The following is a 12,873-nucleotide window of genomic DNA, read 5'->3' as shown; positions in this document are numbered from 1 at the left end:
TAATATGCAGGAAAGTGCATATTGGAGAACATTTGATTGGTTATTTCCAGTATTGCATCGCCATTATAGGCAATGTCATCTTATAAAAAAAAATCCAACGCAGGTGAAGACAAAGTTCCCAACAAGTTGCTCGATTTATATGATAAATTCGATTATAAGATTGATAATTGGACATTGATGATACATAATATTACGATTTATATAATTAATCGATATTATTGTACGAAATGTAAAATGTATAAAGAAATGAGCCTTCCTATACCTGGAATTACTATGTTTAGTTTATGTCAAAATATGAAAAGTAAAATAAATATCTGCGACATGAGAAATTAGAATATATACAATATTTAGATTGAGCATGATACTATGAAGTAAATGTACTTTTCATATACAATTGAAAAAAAAATGATTCATCTTCTTTTCTAATCACATCTTGCTTCATCTGACGTTGCTACATCTGAAAACAGTGTAGTACGCAACTAGAAAGAAAAATGCAAATAAAAATTGATAGCATACGTACACTAATTGGTATGATATCTAGATACATAAATATGATATGTATCTAAATATAACGTAATATAATATGACACTTACATTCTCTTTGTTTCTATTCTGACATTGTTCCAAGTCACAATTACAGTTGTCACAAGTAACACCATTCTTACGACACGTACATACCCGCGTAGCACATTTTGTTTTACAAGCACATTTTATCGGACTCTCATTATTAGGTTCTGTCTTATTAAAGGTCAGTCGTTGAATTGAGAGTTTCGATTTATTCTAAATAAAGAAAATAATTATTGAAATTTCAATAATTTCACGCAATTATACAGACTATGTAGTTTTTGTACATTTTACACTTTTTTGTACATACAACAAAGAATCCTTGTGAAATGTTAAATTCTGATTTTGATGAAACTTTATATACATATTTGTTATATAAAAAGATGAATTTAGAAAATATCAGTTGGTAAAACGGTTTTAAGGGACTAGCGCACAATCAAAGAATAAGAACAGAGAACAGGGACTAAAGCGGGGAGCACAGACTCTAGCATAACGCATAACACGTAATGCATAAGGAAATGAACCAATCAAAGTCCTTCGTTTCTTTCCTTTCCATGAAATAAAGAACTCTGATTGATTAAATTTCTTATGCCTTATGTGTTATGCATTACGCAAGAGTCTGTGCTCCCCGTTGAAAGCAGGGAGCACAGGCTCTAGCATAACACGTAATGCATAAGAAAATGAACCAATCAAAGTCCTTCGTTTCCTTCCTTTCCACAAAATAAAGAACTCTGATTGGTTGAATTTCTTATGCCTTATGTGTTATACAAGAGTCTGTACTTCCCGCTTAAGGGACCCCAGCAGACAAAATTCCGTAACAGTATGCATAAGGTGTAAACTTAATTAAGCCGATGAGCCAATCAGGCTACTGCTTTAGATCTACGTAATCTGAAATATAAAAAGCAGTAAACTTATCTATAGAGCGAATTTCAAAGGTTGAAATTTACCTTTTTCCGAGATTATGGATAAGTTTACTGTTATTTTCTTTTCCGTTAAATTATGTAGACCTAAAGCAATATCCTGATTGGCTCATCGGCTTAAGTTTACGTCTTTGTTCGCGTCGCATGCTCCAACATATTCCAATATGCTCCAATATGCTCCAACAAACCTACAGTCACTATTACGGAATTTTGTGTGCAGAGGCCCTAATAGCATATTCAATTTACTTAGAGCCAGTTTATAATAGACCGTAACCGTTAACTTAGGCCGGCGCCAAAAGTTGGTTTCGTACTTTTTCCGTATTTTTCCGTGGTCGTAGGCTGATAAAGATAAAGTTGAGTTAACTTTTCGGTTACAGTCAAAATCAACAGATTTTTACCGGCAATTATAAACGGTAGTACGAGTTTTCTATCTTCAAACTTTTACGGCACCGACTTAAATTAACAGTTACGGTCTATTATAAACCAACCCTTATTGACTCCGAGTCGACAGTCTGTTCTTTTTAGCTGCATTTCTTGCACAGTTTAGCTCTTCTTTTGCAGCTAAACAGAATAGATTATTAACTTGGAGTCGGTTTGAATCAGTAAATCGAATACCTATAAGAATTTCAACCTATCAAAAACTGTGTATTCCACAGTGCATGGTTTATGAGTGGTGAAATTCTTATTCTATGTTCTCTATTCCTTTGATTGCACAGAGTCCCTAAGGGATGAAATCACTCCTTATTTGTTATGTTTATGTTTAATTATTTTTTAAAAACATTATTGACATGAGTAAATAGAGATAATTTTATTATTACAAAAACTATATTGTTTTGTGTGTGTAGAAAATATTTTTTGCTATCTGAAATAGTTTCCGAGATATCATCTCGGAGAAAAAAGCTAAAACCCACGTTTACCTATAAGAAGATGATTTCATTCCTTAAAACCGTTTTTCCGCCGCAACTGATATTTTTTTAATTCATCTTTTTATGTAATCTATATGTGTACAAAGTTTCATTAGAATCAGAATTTAACACTTTGCGAGGTTCCCTAATTAGTAATAAAAACTGGATGACAAAAATTGCACAGAAATAAACAAGTACCAATAGGATATTTATGACATTTGTCGTAATTAAGACAATTTCTGTTATACAAATTTACCTGTAATTTTTGTATGCGACTATAAAGCGGCGTTTTTTTCCAATCTGGATCTTTATCGACATCGTCCTCCATCATTGAATTGTCATCATACGATAGGTAAGCATTCTCGTCGACTATTTCTTCTTTTATTTCACTTTCCATTTTTCTTTTCTTGAACGATGACTTTTTATTTCCATTTAAATTCTCTGTCAAAACCTAAAATACATAATAATAATCTCATCCTTTTTTCTGAGTAAGCACACAGAGCATGGTTACTTTTTTTAATAAACGTTTCATAAAATTAATTATACCTGTCTCTTTACAGATTTTGTCAAAGATTTTTCAGTATCGCTAGAAAACATATCAGATGAATCTTGCGAACAAGATATTTTATTTACTCTCTCCTGTTTTTTATGCTCTTCTAGTTGTGCTTCTAGATTCTGATATTTTTCCTAAAATGTCAGTTATCATTGTATAATTAACTTGGGTGCATATTATTCATATATCCACACAATATGAATCTTATATAAATATAAAAGTATAAATCATATATAAAAGATGCAATATTTTTCAACAATATATAATACTAACTTTCAATTCGTTATATTTGTAACATTGTTGCTTTCTGTCTTGTGTAACTACATGAAATGCTGTTTCAAGTGCTACCTTTGCATCCATTATTGTACGTATCATATTCCATCGAGTATTTGTTCTAGTTTCTAAAGAAAAAGAAATTTATTGACGGATTACCGCACTTGTTAGTAAAGTGACTCTCAATGCTCCTCGCTCAGTAAAATTACTCAAATCAACTTAACAGAGATCTCACCCTGATCTGATTCGAGAATCTTTTGTTGCAGATCTGTAATTTGTATGTTCCGCAATTCTATGAATTCCGTAATAGTTGCGAGCTCCGTTTCATCCGAATCGTTATTTTTTTTAAGTTGCTCCAATTGATGTACCAACGAAGCTCTATCTTGCATCAGTTTTTCAAGAGAATAATTTGCTTCTACGGTGGCCATTAATACTTCTATTTCTTGAGCGATCCAAGTCTTTATCTCTTCTTTGCTATTGGCCTTCTTTTCTTGTCGTTGCATCGCTTTTTTCTGCATCTCCAAAGCACCCTGTCATACATAAATCACTCAGCTTAATAGCTCGCATAACAGAAATGCTGTTATGAAATGCCAAACATGTAATAAGCATATCACTAGATAGAATATAGATAGATCTAGACAGAATATAGATAAGCATTATTTGTTCTTGTTTAACATTTGATAGACAACAAAGATGAAATAATGCTTACAATAAAAACGGAACGTACCTATTGTCGGCAAAGAAACGTACCTTTAATCTTTTGTTAACTGCAAAAGCTTCCTCCATTTTCCTCTTAAAAACATTCTCCTGTTTATTATGTTCTATTTTCATGCGTATCATTTCGTAAGCACGTTTACGATCCTGCGTTCTTAATTTAATAATTTCTTTTTCCTTGGATTGTTTCCACTTTGTAAAATTATTTGCATCGTTGCGCATCTGTCTGATAAGCTTGACTCGAGTTTCTTTTAACGATTGTATTTCACCAGAGAGAGTTTTAATCCTTTGATCCTGCTTCTCCTTCGCCTTGATTATCTTATTCTGTTCCATGCATCTACGTGTCAATTCCGCTATCTTTTTTTCGAGTTCTTGCACTCTTTTACGACGCGTCTCAGCCAATCTGTACACAAAAAGCATTTAAATAAAGTATTAGACTCTATCTACAATAGGTGTAATAAGCCTTTTTCTTAACCTCTAAGCTGTGAAACGTTAATTAGTCATAAGCTCTAAACTTTACAGTTGAGATCTGATTAGCTTACTTAAAGTTTACGCCTTAAGGTAAAAAATTTCTTATTAGAAAAAAATCGCGTCACAATTTAGAGCTCAGAGTACCTATCATGGAAAAAGTCGGAATGGATTCCGATCGGAATTATTCAATTATTTCCTAGATTTCTATTGTGTTTTCTAGGGAAAACGGAATAATTCCGTGTGTGTGTGTGTGTGCGTGCGCGCGCGTGCGCGCACGCACCTATATATATATATCATCACATTATCGTTACATAGCACAAACATTATATATAATAAAAAAAGCCAATATTAAGAATTTATAATCATGAGTTGAGGGTACAGGTCTTAAGACCACAACTTGTATCAATGATACGTGGAGACGCATGGCTCAATGCAATCGACTCTTAGTCGGCAGATCTCGGGTTCGATCTCTCTCACATATACCACAATTTTCGATTCACATTTTACGTGGGAGTGAGGCATAAATAATCTTGCATTTGTAAAAACTAAACTTCCTAAAAAGACAAATAGAGAAGCTAGACGGCAAAAGCGCTCTAAAACAACTTACTTAGAGCTGACATTGTGAGCATGAACCGCTTGTAAATGTTCCTCTTTTTCCGTATGTAACCGTTTGATTTCTTGTTCCATCTCCACGACATTCCTACGACTTTCAGCGGTTTCTCGCGTTACATTTTTCAAGAGTTCCGACACGAGGCTTTCTTTGAGTGCCAGCTCCTTATTAATAGTTTGGACCTCGTTATTTCGCTCCGCTTGCCGTAGTGTGTGTTCCTCTTCCTTTTTATCAAAGTAATCCAAATTGTCTCCGATATCGTTCAATTCCTCTGTATGTACACATTCTATATCTTCTTCCGTGTGCATGACACAATGTTTGGAGTTGGATATTTCATGATTTATAAGATCTTCGGATGCTTTCTTCTCGTTATTTTGGATATCTATGCACATAAAATAAACATCAAGTTAAAGACTCATCAAAGTTTATAGTTTATAAAAAAAATAATTAATGCAATGTTCACACACAAAAAAACTCACCTAACATCTTTTCATATATTATTTTTAATTTATTTCGCTTTTCATCGTCGATTTCGGGACAAGAATCAAAATCTTGTAAAACTTGCTTGAATTCATCAAGTAATAACGATATGGCAGAACTGATTTTTTCTCGAGCCTGTTCGGCCATCTCTGCTCGTTCGTGCATAACTACGATTTCTCCTAAATTCGAATTCAACTTTTCGGTCATATCTCTAAACTTTTGTTGTAATACACTATATTTCTCCTCGAGTGCCTCATGTTCCTTTGGACATGTTGTTATACCAAGTTCCTGATTTGCAACAGCCAACCGCAGTTCTTGAACTAATTTGTTCAACCGATTAATCTCTGCTACTTTCGGATCTTGGTTCACAATTGGCTTGTTTTTTATCTTGCGTGCGCGATCTGCATATCTCAATGTACTAAGAGTTTCATCCAAGTTATAATCTGCAAATAGAGTTTTCATAATTTGATAGATGTTGAAATATGTTAGAATACAAGTAGGCACAGCTAATTGGACAGACGAGAGCGTAGAAGAGAATGAGAGCGTGCAAATACTAACCAGCAGGACTGACGCAGGCGACCATAAGAGTCATGGAATTACCACCCAAGGAATCTTGCAACAATCTTGTAAGTTTACTGTCTCTATATCCGATATATGTTCCAGAGGCACCATCACCGAGTTGCGAAATAACATTACCCAAAGCCAATAATCCCTTATTTATATTTACACCTTCTTTAAACCGTTCACCAGTTGCTTGAGTTTTTTTACTACGTTCGGAACCCGCTAAATCAACTAAATGAAATTTCGCCACTGTCGCTGTATTCCTGCTTGAAAAGTCGAATTATTTCCATTCTCATATGTTTAGTGTCGCAAGCTAAAATGATAGAATAAAAAACGGTGGTAGGAATTAGAAAGCAACAATTACTCACGGATCATCTTCCTTTTGCTGACGAATACATAACGTAAATATAGCGTGACTACGACTACTGTGTGCATTCATTGCAGTTGCACCCGTTACGCGACCCATGGAACCTTGAGCCAAACACTGCAACGTCTCTTGAGCATCTTCAACTTGTTTTTCAGTTACACCGACAATTCTTATGTTTTTACCGTCTTCTCTAATATCTACAATGGATTGGCTTTTCTGCTTGTCAGACAAAAGATCATACAATTGTTCTTGATACAATTCCATGAATGAGACTGCTACTTTGAAACTCCAATCTTTCTTGGATTTAATTATTTCAAATATATCATATATAACTCTTGGTATAATACCCTTCTCTCCCAGACCTGTATAACCTGTACCCATAGAATGGGTTTTGCCACTTCCAGTTTGTCCATATGCTAATATTGTAACGTTATAGCCTACAAAAGATTATTATTTAGCTTTAAGCGCAACATTGTATCTAAAAAATATAAGGACTTGAAAAAATATGAAATATTTACCTTGAAAGGTATTATCTATGAGTCGTTTAATCGCTGTATTATAAAAATCTTCCTGTCCAATATGAGGAGGAAACACATAATTGTAGGTGAACGCTTTGTCAGTATTGCATATACGAACTTGTGGTTCTCCAGGTATAGCATCTAAACACATTTGACACCCCTTTTCTAGCTCATTGTCTACTAATGGACGGATACGTAGAGCAACGCTAACCGTATTTTCACACATCTGCAATAACAATGTTACATTAAATATATATTAAATATATTAGGAACACAACATAGCGGCATTATATCACACCCATCACATTACTGGATATTTAACAATATTTCTTGAGAGATTCATATACAATTTATATTTTAATACTACATATGTAGTAAGCTTAACTTGTTTGAGTTAAAAAGGTTAAGTCTTATATGTTTCTTAAATTATTTTTGAGTTATCAAATATTAAGGGAATATACACAAACACATACATACATACATCCACATACATCCATTTATTCAATACATAATAGTCAAATTTGAAAGTTCAATTTAAGATAAATACATACAATTATTGAAATATAAAAAATTAATCACGATCAAGAACATATGCTGTAACTTGTAAAACAAGTTGAAAACTCCTAAACATCAACCAACCAGTGGTCTATAAAAAAAATTTACACGTTTTGTTAGAGTACTCCAATAATATCAAATATTCATCTAAAACATATTTATTACGCCTGACTAATGTGCAACTTTCAATCTCAATGATTCTAAATGAGAGAGAGAGAGAGAGAGAGAGAGAAAGAGTCTCAAATGGAAGGATTGTCAATACGATTTTTCGTCAAATAAAAAAATAAACATCATATAAAAATAAATCACATCCATTAGTAAGAAAAAATTTTACAAGAAAAAAAGAAAACACATTTTAAGAAAAAAAGAAAAAACAAATTTTAAGAAAAAAGAAAACACATTTTAAGAAAATACATTTATTATACTCTTTGTAACACAAAAATCGTTGCACAAATGTTGCTATCATTAAACTACAGATGCCAAAGTATCTACTTTTACAAGATATCAGAAAATCGTACTTACCGTTTATACAATCTCTTGACCAGAGACTCACCACACGGAGCGTAACGAAATATATTCTAAAAAAATTATACACGACTCACGGAGAATTGCGAGAGATTTCATATGGGCACTTCTTTTAGTTAAGTCTGGTTATACAGTCTACCTTCCAGCAAAGGTCAATACAGTCAAATATTACGCACGCATATGTATGTAACAAAAGACTCCCGATTCGTTTACACCACACGATATCGACCTGTCGACATTACAGAAGAACGTTAAATTTCAAATGATTTGAATTTATTCAATGCAACGAAAAAGGATGAGGAGGGGAGAGAGCGAAATTCTCTAATTGGAGAATATATATTCTAGGAACTTTGATTGTGATGAGTTATCGAATACTTTTATATCCCTAGAAATAAATCTTGCACGGAGTATGGCCGGAATCAGACTACGCATTGAAGATTGAGATTAAAGATTGAAGATTGAAATTTGACCAATAAGGACAAAGAAATTTTAGCTCCTTTCGTTTCGATTGGTAATATTTGAATTTTTCAATCTTCAACCTCAATCTTCAATGCGTAGTCTGATTCCGGCCTATGTATGGCTGCGTTCAGCAGAACGTTTGTTTTGCAACTGTTGGAAGTTTCCTTCGCGCTAATTGGATCATACTTTTAGATCTAGAAGAATGGTCCTATCTCAGCAGATATTGGCTGCGTTCAGCAGACTCAACAGTTTTGCAACCGTTTTATGATTGTCTGCTGAGATAGGATAAAACTGTTGAGTCTGCTGAATGCAGCCAATGATCCACTGTCACGATTTCTGAGATATCCTTCCATTCCAGCAAAATAAAAATTCCTGAGGTTTGGATGTAACGCTGTATTACTTTCTTCACAAAAAAAATGCAATTGCTTATGTTAGTAAATCACTTAGTTAAAAAATCATCTAGAGGATAAAATTATTAATGTAGATTTAATAAAATTTATTAAATTGTTATATGAGAGCGAAAGATTTTTAACTATAATACATATTCACACATAAATGTTTCTTATATTATTATGCAAGCAGAATATATAATAATAGAAATAATTATAATTTAGAATTATCTCTCATTGTTATTACAAGCTGGCCTCTGTGTTCTTAGGCGACGATTTATGATGGAAAATGAAAAGATGTTTCGGCTGGTATTGCTCTACAGCTTCTAGAAGGCTGTCCGGATAACCGGGTGAATAGTATCTGAAACAATTTGTGATACACAAGTTTAAGAAATGAAAAAAATTTATGTTTTTTTCAACTATCGTCTTTAAAGAAAATATTTAGATACGAGAGGTTTAAGGGTGAAATCACACGGTGCGGAAAAGGCCTGCGGAATAGATAATGCGTCATTGAAGCAATCAATCAGCGCTATTTCGTATAGCGCTGAATAGCGCTGATTGGTTGCTTCAATGACGTATTCTCTATTCCGCAGTCTTTTTCCGCACCGTGTGATTTCACCCTAAGCCAATCAGAACTAATAATGGTTGAATGCATAAAATTTTTTTTGTACTTTTCTAAACAGACATTTCGACTCTTGCTTTTAGTCCCTTTCAGTGAATACATTTGGTACAACCGCTCAATGAGCACTCAGTGAGTGCTTGCATTTATTGGCATATTCCGTTAGAACTAAAAATATAGATCAAACAGATGCAAGAGCTCAGTGAGCGGTCGTAGTACTGAATACATCCAGTGTATCATTGAATTTACAAATTAATGACTCGCAATACAGTACGCCAATAAATTAAGATTATACAGAAGTGTCCATGTCGCGAAGAAATAGTTGGAAAAGATAATAAACGAGAAGAACCATGAGTAAAATTAATAAAACGTCTTAGTATTTGGTAGAATACCTAAACTTAATCAAAGTACTGTAAAATTAATATGAAAGATTGATGAACAAACAAGTAATTAAAAATTACAATAAATTAAACAATAATAGTCAATAAATTCAAAATTTACATTGAAGGTTATCATAGACCACCGGCTGTGTTGAGCAAACTTAATGCGAGGTCTACAATAATAGAAGTTGTAGCGGTCATAAGGTCTTAATCGTAGAAAACCGACCAATCATATGATACAGTCAACACGATACTACAAATGCTTTGAAGCGTTTTTTAATGGTCAGTTTGTAAAATTCTTTCTTCTGATTGGTTCATCAAATACTTCAAAGCATTTGTAGCGAAACTTAATTACACCATGATTATTCTTTTTTATATTCGACTGTGATTGGTTAATTTTTAACGACTTAAAGCTGGTTCTACATTAATCGCATCGCAGCGTCGCAAGCGTTGCGGTCCAATCAACTTCAATCTAACTCGACTCTGATTGGATCACAACGCTTGCGACATGCTTGCGACACTGCGATGCGACTAATGTAGAACCAGCTTTAGACTCTACGACCGCTACGACTTCTCTTGTAGACCTCGCATAATGCCCCAACACTCATTTAAATTAATAACTTTTTAACTAAAGTTGTGCAAACGAAAAATCGACTTGTTTCGAAATGTGCTAAACGAAAATCTATCGATTTTAAAGCCGGAATCAGACTATGCATCGAAAATTGAGGTTGAAGATTGAAATTTGACCAATAAGGACAAAGAAATTTTAGCTCTTTTCGTTTCGATTGGTCAAACTTGAATTTTTTAATCTTCAATCACAATCTTCAATGCGTAGGCTGCGTTCGGAAATATCACCCGAATGTCCCCTAGTATCGTTTTATCCTTGTTGTTCTCCCAATGTTAAATAAAGATAAAATGATACGAAGGGCACTCGGATGATGTTTCCGAACGCAGCCGTAGTAAGATTCCGGCCTAAGACCGGTATTAGACTACGCATTGAATATTGAGATTGAAGAGTGAAGATTGAAATTTGACCAATGAGGAGGAATTTTAGCTTTTATTGTTTTGATTGGTCAAATTTTAATCTTTCAATCTTCAATCTCAATCTTCAATGCATAGTCTGATTCCGGCTTAAGACCTTTTCGATCCTATTTGCTCGAAGTGGGGGGGGCTAGTGTGAAGTTAGCCCCTCCCCTCAAAATGGTTTTTTAATAACTTTCTTACTAGAAGTAGTGTGCAAACGAAAATTCAAAGTATGCATAATGCGTTGTTTACAATGGCAGTATCAGTAACCCCGAATCTACAATAGAGTTTTAAGTCGTAAGAAATTGACCAATTACAGTCGAATTCCAGGAGAATGATTGACTACGATTTGTCCCTTTCTTGTGGCTTAAGGCTTAAAACCCTATTGTAGATCTGGGGTAATGGATGAGGCTGTAAGTCTAAGAAATTGACCAATCACAATCGATTATTCTTCTTACATTCAACTGTAATTGGTCAATTTATTACTCTTACAGTCTCATCCACTGTTACTGCCATTGTAGACTGCATAAGGCGTTGTCTACAATATGTAAGCTTGGTTTAAGAAGTAAAGGTAATAGCTCGTCTACAATACACGTAGTAAGTTTGGTTTAAGAAGAGTAAGAAATTGACCAATCACAATCAATTATTCTTTTCACAATCGTTTGTGATTGGTCAATTTCTTATTCTTACTTCTTAAACCAAGCTTACTGCGCATATTGTAGCTGATGCATAAATGTGCAAATGACGAGCAATCGAATGAGTTAGGGTGCCGTCACATACAGTCCGCAATCCGTAATCCGCACCGGATGTCCGCAAAAGCATCTATAGGGATTGCATATGTACGGCAGATATTTTTCACGTAATCCACATCTACGTGAAAAGAAAGTTTTAGTGCAGTCTAGTGCACGTCAGAAAACAGACCATTTATTGTATTTGCACTAATAACATATATCAAAGATTCATTATGCACTTCTAATTTCAAAATTGTTGTCAAGTAAATTAATCAATATTTACAAATTAAAGAAAAGTTATGGCACGTTTGGTAAAACTTCGGAAAAGCTACAGCATCTACAATTTTAATGCAAATATATTTTTTCCATGTATTTTTGGCTCTTGAAAACGAATCTGACAATAAAATTTGGCGGTCAACCATACTTTGGCCGTCATTTTGGAAAAACTGTCAAAAAATCGGAAATTTCATGGAACTACGGCTCCATGGGACACAAGGAGGTAAAACACATGTAAATTACGCAATACCTAATAACTAGGTCTATTCGCGTTGCTTGTACTTTTGGCACTCGACATCTTCGTTTTCTCTTTTTTCAAGGCCAAATATATATCTATCTCATTTTAAGTGCAAAAATATTTGGGAATTTCATGCAACACGAACAGACCTAAATACTTTTGCAGACATCCGGTGCGGATTACGGATTACGGGCTGTATGTAACGGCCTAAGATTTGACTATGAATACCGGCCATAAGCTACGTTTACACCGTGCATTTAGGTCGCGGCCTATACAATAGATGTCCTTGTTTATCCTGTAGGTTAAACAAAGACATCTATCGTATAGGTCGCGGACTAAGCGCACGGTGTAAACGTAGCTATAGAACTGCTGGACCAATAAGAAGATATGTAAATCAAAATGACAACTTTAAAGTTAAGTTTAATATTAATTGGTCCAGTGTCCAGTGGTCCAATTATGCAGTGCTCACCAGTGCTCACTGTGTTGTATTTCATGTGAGATGGGTTTTAGAATTTTAACGTATATACACGTTTTATACGTTTTATATGTATTATATGTTTTATACGTACGAAATGTAAGAAACCTCTCGCAGCGTCAAATTTCCCAACCCTGGTTATCCTCATCCTATCTCTTTACTGTCAATATTCCGTTCCGTGGTTTTTTTCTCCATGAGAAGGCAACTTTATGATTCCTGCACACTGGACGCGGAAACGCTTGCCGCGCGGCAAAATGTGACGCGGGA

The 12,873-nt window shown here is 34.3% G+C and overlaps 2 protein-coding genes across 4 annotated transcripts in view; both read right to left on the bottom strand.

Moving 5' to 3' along the window:
- Positions 1 to 268: 268 nt before the first annotated feature.
- On the bottom strand, positions 269 to 8,232 carry Klp3A (kinesin-like protein 3A). Of its 2 annotated transcripts, none has more exons than XM_018449279.1 (13): positions 8,014 to 8,232; positions 6,937 to 7,162; positions 6,420 to 6,855; positions 6,049 to 6,314; positions 5,490 to 5,933; positions 5,008 to 5,392; positions 3,966 to 4,332; positions 3,451 to 3,745; positions 3,216 to 3,343; positions 2,936 to 3,076; positions 2,646 to 2,840; positions 595 to 780; positions 269 to 479 (listed from the first exon to the last, which is right to left on the bottom strand). In XM_018449279.1, the coding sequence occupies exons 2-13, from the start codon at positions 7,160 to 7,162 to the stop codon at positions 423 to 425; spliced, it is 3,126 nt and encodes a 1,041-aa protein (XP_018304781.1). In that variant the 5' UTR covers positions 8,014 to 8,232; the 3' UTR covers positions 269 to 422. The 2 variants fall into 2 exon arrangements, with proteins under 2 accessions (XP_018304781.1, XP_018304782.1); XM_018449280.1 differs by lacking the exon at positions 8,014 to 8,232 and adding an exon at positions 7,488 to 7,565.
- An 857-nt stretch (positions 8,233 to 9,089) lies between these two features.
- LOC108723480 (sperm-associated antigen 6) overlaps positions 9,090 to 12,873 on the bottom strand; it is a 44,742-nt gene continuing 40,958 nt past the window's right edge. For both annotated transcript variants that reach the window (XM_018449281.1, XM_018449282.1), the window contains one exon: positions 9,090 to 9,225. In XM_018449281.1, the coding sequence (XP_018304783.1) occupies positions 9,108 to 9,225 (118 nt within the window). In that variant the 3' untranslated portion in view covers positions 9,090 to 9,107. The remainder of the gene's footprint in view (positions 9,226 to 12,873) is intronic.

This window comes from Mycetomoellerius zeteki, unplaced genomic scaffold (assembly GCF_001594055.1).
Source record: "Mycetomoellerius zeteki isolate Tzet28-1 unplaced genomic scaffold, Tzet1.0 scaffold241, whole genome shotgun sequence".
Taxonomy (NCBI): domain Eukaryota; kingdom Metazoa; phylum Arthropoda; class Insecta; order Hymenoptera; family Formicidae; genus Mycetomoellerius; species Mycetomoellerius zeteki.
Note: the sequence above shows the minus strand (reverse complement) of the source record. Positions and strands in the feature narration are given on the sequence as shown.